General features: G+C 46.8%; 1 protein-coding gene across 14 annotated transcripts in view; it reads right to left on the reverse strand.

The window, feature by feature from the left end:
* Positions 1-19062, reverse strand: part of LDB3 (LIM domain binding 3) — a 114299-nt gene that overhangs the window by 9468 nt on the left and 85769 nt on the right. For all 14 annotated transcript variants that reach the window (XM_036737118.1, XM_036737127.1, XM_036737130.1 and 11 more), the window contains 5 exons: positions 14496-14629; positions 5519-5993; positions 3915-4095; positions 3310-3430; positions 432-547 (listed from right to left, as the gene is read on the reverse strand). In XM_036737118.1, the coding sequence (XP_036593013.1) occupies positions 432-547; positions 3310-3430; positions 3915-4095; positions 5519-5993; positions 14496-14629 (1027 nt within the window). The remainder of the gene's footprint in view (positions 1-431; positions 548-3309; positions 3431-3914; positions 4096-5518; positions 5994-14495; positions 14630-19062) is intronic.

Below are 19062 nucleotides of genomic sequence, written 5' to 3' on the forward strand. Positions count from 1 at the left end.
AGTTTGAGGGGCTTGCCCATGGTCACACAGCTACTATATTCCAGAGGTAGGATTTGCGCCCAGGCCTTCCTGACTCCAAGACCAGTGCCCTCTCCTCTTCTCTTTGTTTAATACAAAGAAATTGCAAGTGACTAATGAACAATCCTGCGCTCATCTCCTGACTTGCCCTGTGTAGAGAACAAAGCTGACACTGGTGAACAGAAATCTGACCTTTCCAAGTGAGGGACCATGAGGATTATTCAACAAAGTCTCATTAGGCTTTTGTGCCTTGCACTAGAAATAAAATAGGAATGAACAATTTTTATAAATAAAACCAATGACTTTCTTCCATTATCCAGTCCCCTGTTCCCAGGCTGTCCCCTCCCAATTTTGGTTCCTTTGACTTTCAGAGGGACAGTGGCAGAGTCCAAGTTACATAAGGGAAAACCTACAGCGCAGATGAAGCAAGTGTCATGCCAAGTATGTCCCAGGGCCTCAATGAACTTGTCTCCAGCTTCCACGGGGAAGTCACAGCCATGACACTTGGTACTGAACAAATTGATGTAATCTGAAAAGAAATAAACAGACACACTGAGACCCCAACACTCTGAGAAGGATCCAGGAAAGATGGTGGATGGAGCTATAGAATGAAGATGGATTAGGAAGCAGTACAAACCCTCCCTGTGCCACTTCCTTTTTATGTGTCCATTAGCAAGTCACTCAACCTCTACGGACCTGAGCTTCTTCATCTATCTGTTAGATAAAGGGGTCAGCTCAGATGACCTCTAAAAGTCACTTCTAAATCTGTGACCATAAGGGGTGGATTGTGAGTGAGGAGGCATCTCAACTTAAATCTGCAAGAAGCTAAGACAATGTCCCAAATCAATTAAAACCATGATCTTAAAAAAGTAACATCATGTAGTGTTAAGAGAAATACTGCATTTGGAGTTAGAGGACCTGAGTTCCAATCTTGATTCTCCTCTTTACCACCTGTGTGTGACCTTGGGCAAGTTATTAAGTTCTGGACTTTGTTTCCTCATTTGTAAAATGAAGAGAAGAGTTGAACTAGATGAATTATAAGGTCCCCTCCAGTTCAAAACCCATGATCCAATGTTGCTAACTGTCTGCTGTCATATGGATAAGAAATCTGTTGAAATACTTATTTTTTTTAACAGTGGAGTTGCTTTGGCCTAGACATGGACTTTGAACTTGCGTAAGTACATCTTAGTTTGAAATTTGGCATGGTACTGTCATTAAATACCATTGAATACTGATATCTTTCTTCCCTTCTGTCACCTCTTATCTTCCCCAAACAAATACAGAGTTTCTCAATCTGTATAAGAATGCATATGCTCATTGAGAAGACAGGGCATTCTGAGTTACGGTTTCACTTTAATGAGTGAAAAACATACATTTTATATTCTCTCTCCCTAAAAACTTCCAAAAGGATTGAAACTGTCCAAGAATAGAAGGTAGAAAGTAAATAGCAGAATTGAGTTCTTCAGCACTTCTCTGTGATTTCTTTCCAGTGGCCCTAATTCTATCCTTTGGATCTGTGTATAATGTCTTCTCTTACTTCCATGTGGTAATCCTTCAAATACTTCAGATACGTCTCATGTCCCATCTCCCCTTTCTCTCCCCACCCCAAGTCTTCTTTTTTTTCAGGCTAAACATCCCTGGTTCCTTCCCTGATGGCTTATTTACCAGGTTTTTGAACATCCACACCGCCCTCCTCTTGACATTTTCCCCATTCTCACTCTTCCTTTTAAAATGTGCACACATCCCAGAGATGCTTCTGTGGAGTTTGCTATCCACTGAAATCCCAATGTATTTTTTTCATGTCAACTGATGTTAAACCAGACTTATCCCTTCTTTTGTTTGTACAATTGCAGTTTTTCACCAAAATAGAAGACTTGCAATTCGTTCCTATTAAACTTCTTCAGTAGTTACAGCCCATCACTCCATTCTGTTAAGATCTTTTAGATTCTGCTATCTGACACATTAATTTTCTTTCCTGGCTTCATACTATCTGCTCATTGGATAAGTGTATTTTTCATGACTTCATTCAAGTCACTGATGGGCATTCTGGAAAGATGGTGGAGTAGGTCAGAAATCGATTACATTTTGAATAGGACATGGTTATGTGGATGCTTTGTGGTATGACATCAGAAACCTGGGTTGGCCAATAATGTAGGGGTTAGGTGGATGTGTGGTTAGTTGAATAGCTGTGCCTAAATATTGTGATTAAAAAGTGATGCCAGTCTGGAGGGCTATTATGTAATCATAAATTTATAGCTGGAAGGAAATCTCAGATTCTAGCTAGTCCCACCTTCTATTCTACTCTTCCCCCTATCCTGCCCTGAAGCACAGTTTCACAGAAAAGGGAGCTGAGAATCAAAGATGTAATATGACTTGTCCAGAGTCATACAGTTCTGAAAACTATGTTTGTAGTCAATTATCAGTTATAAAGCTTTGTTCATATGTGAAATACCAATGTAAGAGATAGAGAACAGTTGGTCTGACATTGGAAGATTCTCAGGACTCTGTGACACAGAGGAGGGGATTCATTTCAAACATGGCCACCATGCAATGGCCTTGAGACAACCAATGGGATTTTGTGTAAGAGGAGCAGTTGATGGGTCAGTGTGGCTGACTGGAGTGATACGTGCATGACAGTTAATGATGTGAAATAAGACTGGAAAGTAGAAGACAACCATACGGGGGAAAATTTTAAGTTCCAGGGAGAGAACTTTTTATGTTAACCAAGAGGCAATGGGGAGCCACTGAAGATTTGTGAGTGGGGGTGGGGAGATCACATGGTGAGATCTGTGTTTTAGGAATGCCAACTTGACAGTCATATAGATGATGGATTGGAGAGGAAGAGACCTGGAGCAGGAATGCCAATCAGGAAATTATTGAGACAGGGAAAGAAAGGGGTGATGGGAAACTAACTTAGACTAGAGGATGTATGAGTGGAGAGAATCAGCAAAGCTTGGACGCTGAGAGAGTACAGAGAGTGAAGGAGAGGGAAGAGTTAAGTATGTGAATCTGAGGGACGGGAAGGACAATGGCGCTATCCTCTAGAGAGGGAGAGAAGTTTGAAGGAGCTTATTGCCTGCTTCCTGGAACTGAAGGCCATTTGGTGAAGTGTTTAGTGAAAGGCATTCTGGATTTGAAGTTAGTATACTTGGGTTCAAAGCCCAGCTTGGCTACACTTACTACTTGTATGACTCTACTCACAAATCTCTCTTGAGCTATGATGCTTTGTCTTTTAGGCACTGCACTGGGTGATCTGAACATCTCCACACATCTCCCCAGAGGGCCCCGTACCTTTCTCACAGTAGGGCTCCCCATCCTCCATGTGGAAGAGACTATTGCCAAAAGGCTTCCTACAGGCCGCACAGACAAAGCAAGTGGTGTGCCAAGTCTGCCTCAGAGCATGCATCACTTCCTGGGAAAAGAGAAAAAGAAAACTGAGAAGGAAAAGAGGGCATCAGCGGGCTGACCCCATCTCTACCTCTGGGAGAACAGAGATGAGGGCTTGCTCGGAATGCTTTAACACAGCAAGCCCTAGACCTAATGCAATTTCTGTCCCTGGAAGAAGAAAGGCCCTGCACCAAGCTGATTGAGAGAAACTATGCCCCTGGGGCCTCTGACAGCCTTCTCTTCTGGGAGGGCTTCATTCTCGGGAAATGGAGTGGGTTTTTTTTCTTTCTTTCTTGCCTAACATAAGAAAACGTGTTTGGATTGCTGGGGAGAGGGAGAGGGGTCATCAGATCCAGAGCCCTGGACTTGACTTCTGAATCTGGGAAATGGTACAGCTGCTTTTCCAGATGCAGGAAAGTGGTGGGTTGGACCAGGAGTAGAGAGTCATGTCTGGGTCCTGGAAATCCCCTGGAACAAGAGTCAGATGCAAGGTTGACTTTGTGACTTACCCCCATGATCTTGGTGTTACACTTGGCGCACAGTGGGGCAAAGAACTGCTCGTAGCAGCGCTCACAGTACACATTATTCTGCTCCTCCACGAAGCACACATCGGCCAGAGAGGTCTTACAGTAGGCACAGTTGAACTCTTCTGGGTGCCAGGAGCGACCCATAGCAACCAGGAAGGGACCCCTAGGGAGGGAAGAGACAGGATAAAAGGAGTTCCTATGACGACAAGGATAAACATTGCTGGAGTGTGACAGGCTAGAACAATGAGCAAATCAAAGACCATTTGATAAAGCTTTGTGATAAATGGATAACCCTACTCTGGGGGTCAAAAACTCAGCTTCTCAACTGCAGGGGCCAATAGTTTCTATAAAAAAAAAAAGATCTAGGATTTCAGTGGGCTGCAAGCTTAATATGTGTGATAGCAGTCAATAAAGTGAATGCAATTTTAAGCTGCATTCAGAGAGGAACAGCAGCCAGGACTAGGGAGAAGAGAGTCCCCCGGACTCTTTCCCTCCCTCCCTCCATATTCAACTCTGGTCAGTCCTCATCTGTAGTCTTGAGTTCAGGCACCACATTTTAGAAAATCAATCACTCAAGAACCATTTTTTAAGCACCTACTGTGTGCTAGGCACTATGCTAAGCATTGGATGCTGCTCAACTGGAGAGTGTTCAGAGGAAGACAGTGATGATGGTGAGGGATAGCAAAACTGTGCCAGAGGAGGCTTAGTCAGAGGAACTAGGGATATTTAGCTGTCAGAAGTGAAGACTTAGGAGCCACGTAATTGCCTTCAAGTTTCAGCACAGCAGGGCAGAACTAAAAACGATGGGAAGAAGTTGTAGAAAGGCAAATTTCCATTCAAAGTAAAGAAAAAGTTTTTAATAATTAAAGCAGTCCAAAATGGGAAAAGACTGCCTCAAATGAGATAATATTTGTTAAGCACTTAGCACAGCGCTTGGCACACAGTAGGTGCTTAATAAATGTTTGTTTCCTTCCCATTTGGGAGGTGGTGGCTTCCTCATCAATAGGGGTCACTGAGCAAAGGCTGATCACACCTCATTAGGGATTTGTAGAGGTCAGGTATAGGTTGGACTGAAATCTCTCTGAGATTCCTTTGACCTCCGGAGCTTCTGGGCTGATGCCTGAAATAGTTCAAAGTGACAGGTGTTACCATGGGCACTAAGAAACGAGCAGCTGCCTATGGTAGGCCACAAGAGCACCGCAGCAAGGCCACTCGGCTCTGGAGCACCCAAAGCTCAGAATGAACAAGTATCTGTGGTGGCTGAACACCTCCAAGGGAAGTTTGATGCCCATTACAACCACAGAGCTTCTCCTTAGCGATGGAGTTTGAAGGCCAACATGGCAGAGTGGCTAGAGACCTGGGCTTAAGTCCTGGCAAAGTGACCTTGTCTAAAGCCCTTAGCTGCCCTGACACTCAGTTTGCTTGCCTACAAAATGAGGGGGCTAGACATAATGATTTCAAAGGTCCCTTTCAACTTTAGATTGTAGGATATAGAGAGACAAAGGAAAGAGGGTGCCACCAGCCGAGCTCTCAGTGAGCCAGGTCCCCTTTCCCACTTCTCCCACCCCACGGGCCCATGACTGTACCGAATGATGCTGTTACAGTGTCCACAATGAGGAGTCCGGTTGCTGGCTGGAAAGCGCTCAGCCCTCTGGATGGTACCTCGGGCTAATGTGGGTACCTGGGTGCTGGCAGGAGTATAGCCTGGGGATGCCACTGGAGCACCCCGGGGAAGGATCTGCTTGCTGATTGAGGTGGTGGTCTTCCCAGGGGAAAACTTTTGAGAGAAGTTATCATCAGTCACCCATGGTGGGCGGCTAGCTGGCTCTGCTGGGCCAGAGCTGTAGGTTGCTGATGGGGCTGGGCTGTATGGGGAAGGGTTATAGGAAGGAGCTGGGGATGGGGTGTAGGCTGGGGCTGGGGATGGGGTATAGGCTGGGGCTGGGGATGGGGTGTAGGCTGGGGCTGGAGATGGGGTATAGGCTGGGGCTGGGCTGTAGGTTGCTCCTGGAGCTGGGCTGTAATTGGTGCCTGGCGCTGGGCTATAGCTGCTTGCAGGTACTGTAATCCCAAAGCATAAAAAGAAAAAAAAAGGAAGGGGTCAGGAAGCTTTGGACTTTCCCTACATCAACATCCGCCTTATTCCCATTTCTCAAGTTCACTAGTCTTGTGGGGTCCAGACCTCCAACCACAAACTATAGGTTGCCGATGGGGCTGGGCTACATGGGAAAAGGTTATAGGACGGGACCAGGGATAGGGTGTAGGCTGATGCAAAGGTGCCCTGGAGAATGAGGCCTGTTCCTTACAGCCAAAATACTAGAAAAAGTGACATTTTAAGAATTTGCGTTCAAAAGAATGAACCTCTTTTCCAAAACCTTTGTTTATTGATATTTTGATTTTTTTTATCATGCTCATTTCCAAATATGTCTCTCCTCCCTCCCCTTCTCAGAAAACTATCTCTTATAAGAAAGATTAAGAAAAGGATAAAAGTATTTGAAAAAACCAATCAGAACATCAATCATCTCTGAAATATTCCATACCTATGGTACTCCAGCTCTGCAGGAAGAAGATGGAGGTCTCAGGAGCAAGCTGGAAGGTACCTCAAAGAACTCATCTACTTTAACCCTTTCATTTTGTAGATGAAAAACTGAGGACCAGGGAGGCTGAGTAATTTGCCCAAGGTCACAAAAGTAGCGAGTACCAGAGACAGGATTTGAACCTAGGGCCTCTGACTCCATTGCCAGTGTACCTTCCATTACACATTCTCTGGGGCCTAACTTGAGCTATTATAATTACACAGAAATCGAATTCTTTTTGGTGGGCTGGGGAGATATTTCAAAAGCATTCTTTAAAAGAACTCTCCAAAAAGCTGTGCCCCCTTTTTAAGAGTGTGATTAATAGAGACAAGGGAGTGACAAGAGGGTTAGTTATCTGGAGTTCAGAGATAAGCTCTGAAGAAAAAGAAATACTTGCTAGCATTTAGATAGCACCTACTATGTGCACTTAAGTACTACACAAATATCTCATTAGAGATCTCACAATGACTGTGGGAAGGAGGTGTTGTTATTATCTCACTTTGGGGAGGAGAAACTGAGACCAAAAGAGGCAAAGTGACTTTCCCAGGGTCATACCGCTAGTAAGTGTCTGAGGCTGAATTTGAACTCAGGTCTTCCTGATTCCAGGCCCGGCCCTCTATCTGTCACCTAACTGCCAAAAATGACACCAGTGGATAATAGACATAACTGGTCAGGCCTGAATTACTCTATTTCTCCCAAATTAGAAATACTGGGGCTGGGGGGCTAGCAGAAAGATGTGTTGGATCTGGGCACATGATAACAGGACATTTAAATAAGGTCTGCGCAAATTACTTTCATATCCCCTCAAAGTCCCTTGAGATAGTGAAAGTGGTGCTAGCCCAGTTTAAAAGATGAAGACTGAGGCTCAGAGGCAGCTTCTTCAAGGTAGAGGCAAGTCATGGCAGACCCAGGCATGACAGTATCCATTCCAGGCGCCTTCCCCAGACCCCCACGCTATCTCCTCTGGGTTATTAGAGGGAAGAAAAGAGAATCAAAGCCTTCTGGACGCCCTGACTGAATTCCCAGGTCTTGTTCCTTCCCCGGCACTTCCAGTCAGTCACTAAAAAGCAGGCCCCTTCTGGACCAGGACCAGATCCAGCCAGAGAGCCAACAAGTGGCAATAGGAGGAGAGAACATGAGTTCGTTCACCAGGCCCAGGCTCCTATCCCCCGGGTAATCCTGGGCTCTCCCAACGCTCAGCTCTCCCACTCTGCTGAGCCAGGGACGGATGCAGACATGCCCTGCCTACACATGGGCTTGTTCCCATCTCCCAGCAGGCACTCGGGGCCCTCATTACGGCACAATGTTTCAGGAGGCCTCTTCTGCTCCTTCCTCTCCCCCTTGGACAAGAACCACTGTTCTTCTGCTCCGCTAGGCTACCAGAAAGGCACAGTGGGAGTCTCCTCATCCCTGAGCCCCCCATGGGCCAGAAAAGGCCCAGCAGGAGCGGGCGATCACAGCGGGGCTCAAACCTTGGAATGGTGGTAAGGAATTTCGGCTCTCCTCCATCCTGTTTCTCCCAGCCCCTCATTTCCCATTCCCTGCAATTAAAGGCTTCACAACTTGCCGTTTTCCCAGATGCCTCCTCTTCTCCACGATGTGCTACTGCTCAGGCTTTGACTCTGCTGGTCGTATGCAGTCCCTCCCCCCATTTTATGATAGAGACTCCTCCTTTTCCTCCACGACCCAGACAGGCAGCTTATTCCTAAACAACTATTGTTTGGGAAAACTCAGCCTCTCTTTTCTGGGAAACAGACCCGGGGAAAGAACATGAGAGTATTTTTTTGTTTGTTTGTTTGTTTTTCAGGGGGGAAGGCAGGGCAATTGGGGTTAAGTGACTTGCCCAAGGTCACACAGTTAGTACATGTGTCAAGTGTCTGAGGCCGGATTTGAACTCAGGTCCTCCTGACTCCAGGGCCGGTGCTTTACTCACTGTGCCACCTAGCTGCCCCTAGAGTTTTGTTTTACTTTATTTTTGGCAAAAGACCCAGGTTAAAATCTTGCCTTTGCTACTTTCTACCTGTGTGACAATGGGCAAATCACTTATTTGCTCTGGGCCTCAGTTTCCGCATCAGGAAAATGAGGTCTTTGGACTAGTTGGCCTCAGAGGTCCCTTCCAGCTCTGAATTAATAATAAGATGACCTAGCCTGTGTGACCTTGGGTGAATCACTCAACTTCTGTAGGCCTCTGTCTCCTCTTCTGTAAAATGAAAGGGTTGGAAAAGATAATCTCTAGGGTCCCTTTCAGCTCTAAATCCCATGTCCTAGTTCTTCCTGGGGTCCACACGGCATAGCCCTGGAAAAATGGGGGGGGGTGGTAAAAGTGGGAAGAGAATGGGAAACAAAGGACGGAAGGTGTCTGGGAGACAGGCCCCCTGATTCCCTAGAGCTGCTCGGGCCCTAAGCCGGTAACAGAAATGAAATGGAATGCTGCCTTGTCTCACACACATGTATCTACTCCGGCCACTCACCAGCCGTTTGGTAGAGGTGAGAGGAGAAGGAACAAGGAGGAAGTACTTGAAGAGGAGGAAGAGATGATCGTAGAGAAAGAAGAAAAAGGAAGGGATGTGTATTTGGAGGTGGGGAGATTCTAGAGTCATTCTGGGGTTTGTTTAGGGGGTGGGATTAGTCCTATTAGAATTCAATTTAATAAATCTTTTTTGAAGTATCTATTACAGGCTCCTACGACAAAAATGAGACATTTCCTGCCCTCATGGGACTTGTGTTCCAGTGGGAGGAGATGTAACACATCTAATAAGGATATACAATATCATTTGAGGAGGGGCTGAGTGGGAGGGAACCAGGGAGGCTTCATGGAGGAGGTGGCCCATGAAGGAGCCCATGAAAGAAGAGGAAGGTTGTGAGCATCAGTGATGAGGTCGGAGCACATTCCAGGCACGGGACACAGTCTGGGTGGACACACAGAAGCGGAGAGGGAGACCCAACTGCTCAGAGTATCGTCCGGTCGGCTTGCAGGAGGACAATTGGAGCTGGATTTTGGGGAGTCCTGAATCCCAGCCTGAGGAGTGTGTATTTTATTTTAGCAGGAATAGGGAGCCACTAATGGCTCTGGGAAAAGGGAAACAGGAAATAGAAATACTGAGAGTGCTCTGCTTTCCCTGATTCCAACAATGGTCTTCTTGGAGCTAGTGGAATTCTGTCGACAAAGTGAATTAAAACTGGGCATGGAAATGAACATTAAAGTCTGGGCACTGTGGCAGAACCAGGGGCTCCACGTGGGGGGTGGTCGTTAGAGGGAATCTTCTATTTCTGAACTTGAGTTCTGTTCAAGATTTGGATGACCTCTCTCCAAAGAGCCCCGACAAGTTCCTGTCAGGGCAATTGAGTTCTGGTATTGAATCTTAAGCTGGGATAGCCCAATCTACCACTCTCCTGATGCTTGGCATTCCAGAGACATTTGCTTGGCTATGTGAGTTTGTCAGTCAAGAAGGATCTATTAAGCATCTACTATGTGCCAGGGACCATGCTAAGCACAGAGGATACAAAGAAAGGCAAAAACATCACTTCTGCTGACAAGGAGCTCAGTCTAACGGGGATCACAGGATCATAAGCTTTCAAGCTAGAATGAGACTCAAGGAAGAGAAGGGATTTACCCAAGGTCTCATAGGTAGTATTAGAGGGATGGTTTGAACTGAGGTCCTCTGGAGTAAGGAGGGAGTAAGCTCCTAGAGTGAGACACAGCATAGGCAAAGGCAGGGAGGTGGGAGATGACATAGTGAGGCAGCTAGGCTGTACACAGGAGAAAGTTCTTGACTTGGAGTCAAGAAGACCTGAGTTTGAATCCTATTCAGACATTGATGAGCTGTATAACCTTGGTGAGCCTCTCTGTCTCAGTTTCCTTATCTGTTTAAAGGGAATAACCACCTACTTTTCAGGCTTTTTATGAAGTCAAATGAGATAACATAAAGAGTTTTGTAAATCTTAAAGTGCCATCTATAGAAATGCTCCTTAATATTATTATTACTGAGTTCTAAGTCTCCTACCTTTTTTTTTTTAATTAAATGGGTATCTACCTAGTGTCCTTCCTCTCCTCCCAGTTCTGTTAATCGGCCTTGGAACCAAACAACCTACCTCAGCCCCCAGCTCCCCTTTTTCCACTTCGGAAAGATAAACAGTGTTTAAAAACAGCAGAAGGGAGCCTTGTTATGCTATCTCTTTAGAGGCTGCCCAGAGGATGTTACTATTTCTGCATGATGGCATTAAGCCTGTCCAAATTAGAAGGTGATATTTCATCTCTAATTGGCAAGTTCAAAAGGCCCCGTATCTCACAAGGTTGCTTGGAGAATATGTAATTAAATAAGGTGATTCCTAACTAATTCTAACTTTGCTGCCCAACTTTTTTCAAAGAGCCTTTACTTACTCACTCAGCCTCTGGCAAGACCATGTCTCTCTCCCAGATCCTCATGAGCTGAACCCCCATTTCAACATACTCGAGGTTGGATCTAGAGATTATCATTTCAGTGGTTTTTCACCTTTCTATAGTCCTTGGGATTCCAGAGAGTACACCAGGTCCTGTCCCAAAGTTTGGGGGCTCTTGAGAGGTTGTACCCCCAAACAGGCCTGCTTTCCCCATCAAGGCCCCAAGGCTTTTTAGAAGGAACCTCATTGTAGCATCTCTAGGCGCCCCACCTCTGGCGCCAGCAGAGTGGGGGCCCTGGATAAGATCATGGCTGCAAGAGGATTGTTGATTCTGCTCCAGAAATGCCACCCACGGGTCCGAGGGGAGGAGTGTTGGGGCAGCCAAGAGAAGAAGGTTTCTGACCCAAGGGTTGGGTGAAAGGATGCAGACTTGGGCTTCCCAGAGACTGAACTCCTTTACTGGCTGGTCACAAAACTGTCAGTGCCTCAGTTTCCCTACTTTTGGAGTGGAAGCCACCCTGAGGTCCTCCCTTGGATCCTCAAAGCCAGGGTGAGAGCCTGTCTGAGGTGTGCTCTGAGTTTTGCAAGGCCCTAAATAAATTTGGGGGTGGGGGTGGGGGTGGCATCATCATTGCCTTATTCTCCCTTTTCTTGATGCCACCATGGGTTCAGAGACTGACTGCATGAGTGGTGTATCAGGAGCTCCTAGTCCCACTTCCTGGTAGAGAGAAAACCAAGGGTGAGACCCTCTGGGAGGTGGGAGTTTCTGGGTCCAAGAACCCAGATCTTCTGTCTCTATGCCTGATGGCCCAATAGGGGCCAATGTTGTTTAGTCCCTGCCACCAAATGTGAGCTCATGCCAATACTTTCTCCCATCGAGTCTAAAGGAGACTCACTGACATGGGAGGTAACATGGTGCAGGGAGAAAGGAACGCTGCCTCTAGGGTTGAGGCTGGTTTGAGTTCCATCCCTGCCACTTACTAACTGGGCAGTGACAATTAGCAGGTCACCTAAGCTTCTCAGGCCTCAGTTTCCTCATCTGTAAAATGAGGAGAAGGTTTCAGATTGGATGGAATCTGAAGTCTCTCCTAGTGCTAATCTCTGATTGTGTGATTCCCAAGATTCCCACGTGACCATGGGCAAGTGTCTGAGACTCCATTTCCTCCTCTCTAAAATGGGAATCTTAATTCTTAAATTGCCCACCTCACAGGAAAGTCCTGTATAAACCTTAACGTAAGTGGCTGGTGATGGTCTAGGGACCCTCAGCCCCAGACTAAACCTGGAGACTTTAGGAATACTAACCCATCTATGACCCTGGCCTGCATGTGCCTTTTGTTAAGACCGGTGCCAGCCATTCCTTTCCAAAGCAAGTCAGAGAATTCCTGTCCCTCCCACCCTTCAGGCAGGAATGAGTTAATGTCTGGGAGGTAGGTGAGATCTTGTTATTTCTGGGAACCAAAGTAAATTCCAATCAAGCTCTGAAATCATTCTGGGAGTGAAGGAGTTAAATGGAGGGCTGGGTTCTCAGCTCCCCCATTCCACTCTTGCCTTCTGATGGGGCCTGGAACTGGAACTAAGGGTGTGCCGCCACCTAGTGGGGTACAGACAGAAGGACCAGATATAGAAGACTGGAAGAGGGCCAGGATTAAGAAGAGGGGCCCAAAATGGTGCCTGGCCCTATATTACCCTAAGAGAAGACCTTTGTCCAGAAGGCCTTTGCCCGTGGATGGTGCTCCCAGGCGGCAGGGAGCACAGGACTTTTCAAGTTCTCTTTCCCCGGGAACTTCTATTCCCAAAGTCAAGAGAAGCCCGAGTCTGGGGAGGGATGGCATTTCTCCAAGGAGGTTCTATTTCCTTTTAGGATTCTGAACATTAAGCAAGGCCGTAGCCTGGCTACCCTGGCAGTCTGCCCCATTGTTCCTGGTGCTATACTTAGCATTTCAAAATGCTTTTAGTTCTACCAAGCTCACAATACTTGCATTTCTCTTAAAAGTCCACAGTGTTGGGAGGAATCTGCTCTCCTGTGGCTCTGCCTTTCCTATGATCTAAGCCACCCCCAGCCATCCCGCCAAGCTGGGCCCTGGCATCAGATTCCAAAGGGCTAGAGAGGAACTTGTCAATGGCTTCCATTGCCTTAGACTTGCGTTTCAAAGCCCTCCATAATCTGGCTATAAGCTTCATTTCCAGGCTACGGTGTGGTGGGAGAGACGTTAGAGATGAACTAGTCTAACCCTTTCATTTTACTAATGAGGAACAAAACCAGAAAACTTAAATGACTTGTCCAAGATCATATAGGCTAGTATCTGTGGTCAAGCTAGTAGGATTATACACATGTATATACATACATATACATACACACACACACATATATATGCATAAACTATATACACATACATATATGTACATGCACATATATTTCATTATTTTTTCAATTAATAAGCATTTACTTTCTCTCCCTCCCACTTCACCCACCACCCACTCCCACTGCCACCATTTCTCCAGTTAAACACCAATGAAAAATAAAGGAGATACATAGTCAGGCAGAGTGGATTCCCTCACTGGCCACATCCAAAAACACACGGCTCGTTGCCCAGTTGGGATTGGAGCCCAGCTCTCTTGACTCTCCACACGTTATACTTCCCACTACTGCTCGCACAACCCCCCTCTCTTGCTCTGTCCATCTTCTCTGTCCCTGAGCTAGGTCCCACTAAGCCCGGTAAGATCCTGAAGGGGAGTTGGGTGGTCCCCTGCTTCCTATCACTGGCATCTTTGGAGCAGGAGGAACTTTTGCCTACCCCCACTGTGGCCACAATGACCTTTAGGCAGAGAATTCTTTTCAGGAATGAGGAAGGCACCGGCATAACCTTTACTCGTTAAAAATGTACTTAACTGGGCCTTTGTCCCAGAACTCCAAGGACAGTCCCAGAGGGACCACTTGCATTCCTCATACTTCTTCATGGATGGGAGGCTGGGTGGGGTGTAGGGTTGATGTCAGTGCCCAAGGCCCTCCTGGGAATACTAAGAGGCCTCCCTGGGGGAGAGCTAGAAGGGTGACTAGGCCTCTGGTAGCAAAGACCTTTCTGGGGAGGATGTTAAAAACATGTCCCTTTTAGGGGGCACCGATGAATCAGCCCTGAGCTTTTACCTGCTCTTGGGTTATGGGAGGAAGGACTGGGAGGAGCCTTCATGCTTTCCACCTGGCTCCCTGGGAAATGCCCTGGCCCATTGCCAATCTCCCAGCCAGCCCTGATCAGGCTGCCCTTCCTTTCCCTAGGGGGCAGGTGAGCTGGCACAAGGGTGAACTTGAAACCCATTATTCTGCTTCCCAGCAGCTCCCAGCAAGTGGGCCTTGCTCTTTGTAGGGGAAACAGAGCCTTCTTGCTATTAGCTCCAGGTCTTTAAGAGACAGGCTCCTTATGGCCCTTGCACCAGAAAGATTTGGGGTTCAAGGTCACACTGCAAACCCTTCCCTGGAATGTGCCTGGAATGTGAGATCCTTTCCCAAGAGGAGCCCAAGGTTTGGTCGGCTCCCTGGCTCCCTCTAGAACCAGCCCCCCACACACATTATATCTTCTCCAGATACACAAACCTGTCCATGTGTTCTCACCTGACTGGTAGACTGAAGGTCGGATGCTGGCAGTGGTGACCACACGGGGTTTAGGAGCGGTGGCAGGAGCTTCATTATAGGTGGCGGGAGTGTGGGATGCCGAAGCTGCCGGGGAATAGGAAGAGCTAAGGACCCTAAAAGAAAAGGGGAGCAATGAACAGACTGGCCCACAGGGAAGCTGCTTTGCTCGCCTCCCTATTTTCTGCCTGACTTCTCCTTTCCTCCTCTCCCTCTGTCCCTGCCCCACAGCTGCATCCCAGGGATTGAGTTTCAAGGGATTTTGGGAAGGAGACATTTTGCAAGAAAACTGCAGTTGTTAGTAAGCTGGGGTGGAGAAGGCAGGGCCCTGCTGGTGCCCCTTGAAAGGAAAGGCCTCTGATTTCCTTGGAATGGACGGAATACCTTTTCCCAGCCTCCAGCTAGCCATCTTTGAACAGTTAGCAATAGGAGACACGGAGCAGTCTTGGAGAGCTGTCCACACCAGGGAACTAGAGACTGACAACATTAGCAATCGGTAATTCACATTTCCAAGGCACAGTAATGCTCACGGAGCGCTTTAACCCCGTATGAGTGATAGGTACCAGGACAGGGATCATAGGACTTAGAAATGAAAGGGGACTTGCAGACCCTTTGAGACCTCGGGGTCCTTAACATTTTGGGTATCATTAGCCCCTTGGTCAGCATTTGGGGAAACCCTCCTCAGGATCTTGTTTTTAAAGGTACAAATTAAAATCCATAGGACTACAGAGGAAGCCAATTATATTGAAATACAGTTATCAAGATTTTTTTTCATGGATTCCAAGGTGAGAACTGCTGTCCTGGCCCAACCCCTTCATTTTACGGAGGAAGAGATGCTGGGGAAGAATTTCTTTCTCCAGTTCTCAAGGGTCATTTTACAGATGAAGAAATTAAGGCATAATGAGGATGACTTGACCAGGGTCACACAGTTAGGAAGGGTCACCTTCTTCAGTCCCAAACCTCAGTGACCAGTTACATTTCCAAAGTCAATTCCTAGAGCTTGGGGATAGGAGATGGAAGCCCCTCCCTAATTCTAAACAGTTGGAGTTCTAGCTTTCTCTGGATAAAGAAAGACTGGGAAACCTAAGGTTGTGGCTGGGTGTGTGGACAGGCTCGAGAGGCCATAGCTCACAGTTTCTGAGGGTTCCAATTTAATTCAACAAAAGGCCTACTATGTGCAAGGGAGCATGGCTAGAGAGACCAAGACAGAAATGGAAAACAGTCTCTGCTCTCATGGATAGAACTAGCTAAATGAAGGACAGACTGAGGGAAGGGGAAAGGAACAAGCATTTATTAAGTGTTTACTGTATGCCAGGCCCTAAATGTTATCTTGTTTATTTTCACAACAACCCTGTGAAGTATACACTATAATTATCCCCATTTCACGATTGAGGTTAAATGACTTCTGCAGGGTCACACAGCTAGTAAGTGTCTGAGGCTGGATTTGAATTCCCTTCTTTTGGACTCGAAGTCTAGTGCCATGTGACACTTTGAGGGCAGGGAAAAACACTAACGGTGAGGGGCTTGAATAATAGAATCTCTTCATCGGGTGACAGAATCACCTGTCAGCCAGCTGGTCAATAAACGTTTACTAAGCACCTACTATGTGCCAGACACTGGCGCATGGCTTCCAATACCTTGACCCATGGTGGTATTGTACTATGGAAGGAATGGACTTTGGAGCTGGGTTCATATCGTGAGTCTCACCCTGGATGGTCGTGTGTCTCTGGGCCTCCATAAAATAACCAGCTGATCCCAAAGGTTCCCTGAGGTCCCAAATCCTATGATTTTAAAACTTTGCCCTGTTTTTACAACAGGGGTTCTTAAGCTTTTTTGTCTCCTCACCTCCCTTTTGGCCACCTAATATAGCCTGGGGGCCCCGTCTCAGAATGAGTTTAAATGCCGAAGGTAAAACACATAGCCTTTAAAAGGGAACCAATTATGTTGAAATTATTACCAAAATACCAACAGTTCCAAGTTCACCGATTCCCTGAGATCTGTCTGGGGACTCTTGGATAGGCTGTGGATCCAGGTTAGGGGCATTCCACAGCCAGACCTGTGTGTGTTGGCTGGGCCTAGGGAACCACAGAATAAAAGGTGCTCACACTTTCCTCTCAATAAATCAGAGAAGGTTCCAAGAGCAGCTGACATTTACATAGCACTGTAAGCTTTGCAAAAGCTGAGCCCTCATTACCTCATTCTATCCTCACAGCAACCTTGTGAGGAAGGTGCGAAGGGTATTATCTCTCCTGTTTCACAGTTGAAGAAACTGAGGTTCAGAGAGATTCGGTGACTTGCCCATAGTTACACGGCCAGAGAATGTCAGTGGTGGGACTTACTTGCTCCCAGGTCTCTCCTGGTTCCATGCACAGGGAGGACAAGCATCATCCCCATTTAACAGAAGAGAAAATGGTGTCCAAGATGATGTAGCTACTAGGGAGGAGAGCCAGGATGCAGCACCAGCTCACCTTCTCCAAGTCTGGCTTTCTTTCTGGGGTTGCTGAAGGGTCTTGGTTAGTGCTCCCCTTGTCTGGGCCTGGATCCTGTCTCCATTAGATTGTGTACCGGAAACACCCCTAGATGTGGGGCCACAAGATTTGGGCCCCAGTCTTGTCTCCTCCACTTACCTCAGACAAACCACATCATGGGAGCCCCAGATCTGGAGGGCCACGAGGATGGAGTCCAAGCTGGGGCTCCCAAGCCACAAATATTTCCAGTGACAGGAAGCACCATGGCAGAGGCTTGGGCCACCATCACTCACAAAGAAAGACCCTGCTCCAAAGGGCAAAGTGGCCCATTGGTGCTGGGGCTTGGAGGACCCCCTGGACACATCCCAGATCCTTAAAATACTGGACCAATGATCACTCACAGTTTGCTGGAGCTTCAGTGCTTTCCTCACGACAGCCTTTTGGGGTAGCTAGTGTAAGAATTATCAACCCCAATTTACAGGCAGGAAAACCAAGGCTCACAATGGTGAAGTGACTTGCCCAGGAAAATACAATATATCTTTATTTGGAGTGTGCGTGTGTGTATGTGTGTGTGTGTGTGTGTATATACATACATACATACACACACGCATATATAGATATGTATGTACATATATCTCAAACAGATATTAATTATGTATAAATATATGCCATTTAAATTATATATATAGATAGATACCAAATAAAGATAAAGATATATACTTGGCAGACATATGTGTGTATATACACATGTATGTATATATTTATGTACATACATGCATGTATATATGCAGTTACACACATGTATATGTAGAATTTGTTTGTTATATATTTGTGTTTATATATATGTGTGTGTATATATAAACATACATATACATGAGTATATATATTATACTTGTGTATCTATGTCTGCATTGTATTCTCCAATAAAATCTAAGCTGCTGAGGGCAAGGAACATTCCATTTTTTGGTCTCTGTATCCGCAGAACACACTGAAGAAATGAATTGGTTTATTGATATTCCAGAGTCACCTAGCTTGGAAGCAAGGCCCCAGAGAGTGTTAATTCCATGACCAACATAACTGGCATTACCGCTCTCCCCACGCCCCACCCCATACACGTGTAACTGAGCATGTGGGCCTGGCCAAAGCCCATGTGCCTGTCGTCTGAGGGTTAGTCCAGCTGAGTTTGGAGAAGCCCAGCACTAGGAGACTGCCTCAGGTGATGGCTTGTTTTTTTTTTTTTTGGACACAAAAACACATGAAATGGTCTACTAAGAAGTGTTGGGACCTCCATAGAACAGGGATGAAAATCTGGAAGGATCATCTAGCTCAGTTTCCTCACTTTGTAAATGAAGAAACCGAATCTCAGAGAAGTCAAGTCCCTGGGCCAAGGACAGCAGGTTTTAAGCGGCAGAGCCAAGATTTGCACCAGACCCTCTGGCTCCATATGTTACCCCTTGTGCCTGAGGCAGGGGGAGCAGTTCTCTGGATGAAAGCACAAGGGTGTCAAAGTGTGGGAACACGTAGAGGCCAGGACAAAACAGGGAGTGGGCAAAGGGGCACAGAGGAGAGTGTGGGCCATGCCCAGGCCCCACTCAGGGGACCTCCTCTCTGAGTTCACAACGCCAACTGTCCCTGGACTCTTGAGCCAGCCTGGCCAGAGAGTCCCTAAGGTAGTCCCTAAGGAGAAGGCAGGGATGGAAAGCACTGTCAAAGACATCTCACCCACTACCTGCGCTCCTCAGTGTGGCACTATGCTAACCTATTCTGACCTGAGGCTCGCCAGTGGCCACCACAGGAGAACGCCTTCCTTTTTCCTGGCCTCTTCAGCTAGATTTTCAAAAGAAGGCTAGGAAACAGTGGCAGAAGATCCCTCCATTTATCCCTACTCCTTTCTCACACACACACACACACACACACACACACACACACACCCCTCCCTTTATCCCCACCCCCTTCACACACACTCATACACATACCCTTCCCTTTATCCCCACCCCCTTCACACACACTCACACACACACCCTTCCCTTTATCCCCACCCCCCTTCACACACACACACACACACACACACACAAACACAC

Source organism: Trichosurus vulpecula, chromosome 8 (assembly GCF_011100635.1).
Source record: "Trichosurus vulpecula isolate mTriVul1 chromosome 8, mTriVul1.pri, whole genome shotgun sequence".
In the NCBI taxonomy this organism is placed as follows: Eukaryota; Metazoa; Chordata; class Mammalia; order Diprotodontia; family Phalangeridae; genus Trichosurus; species Trichosurus vulpecula.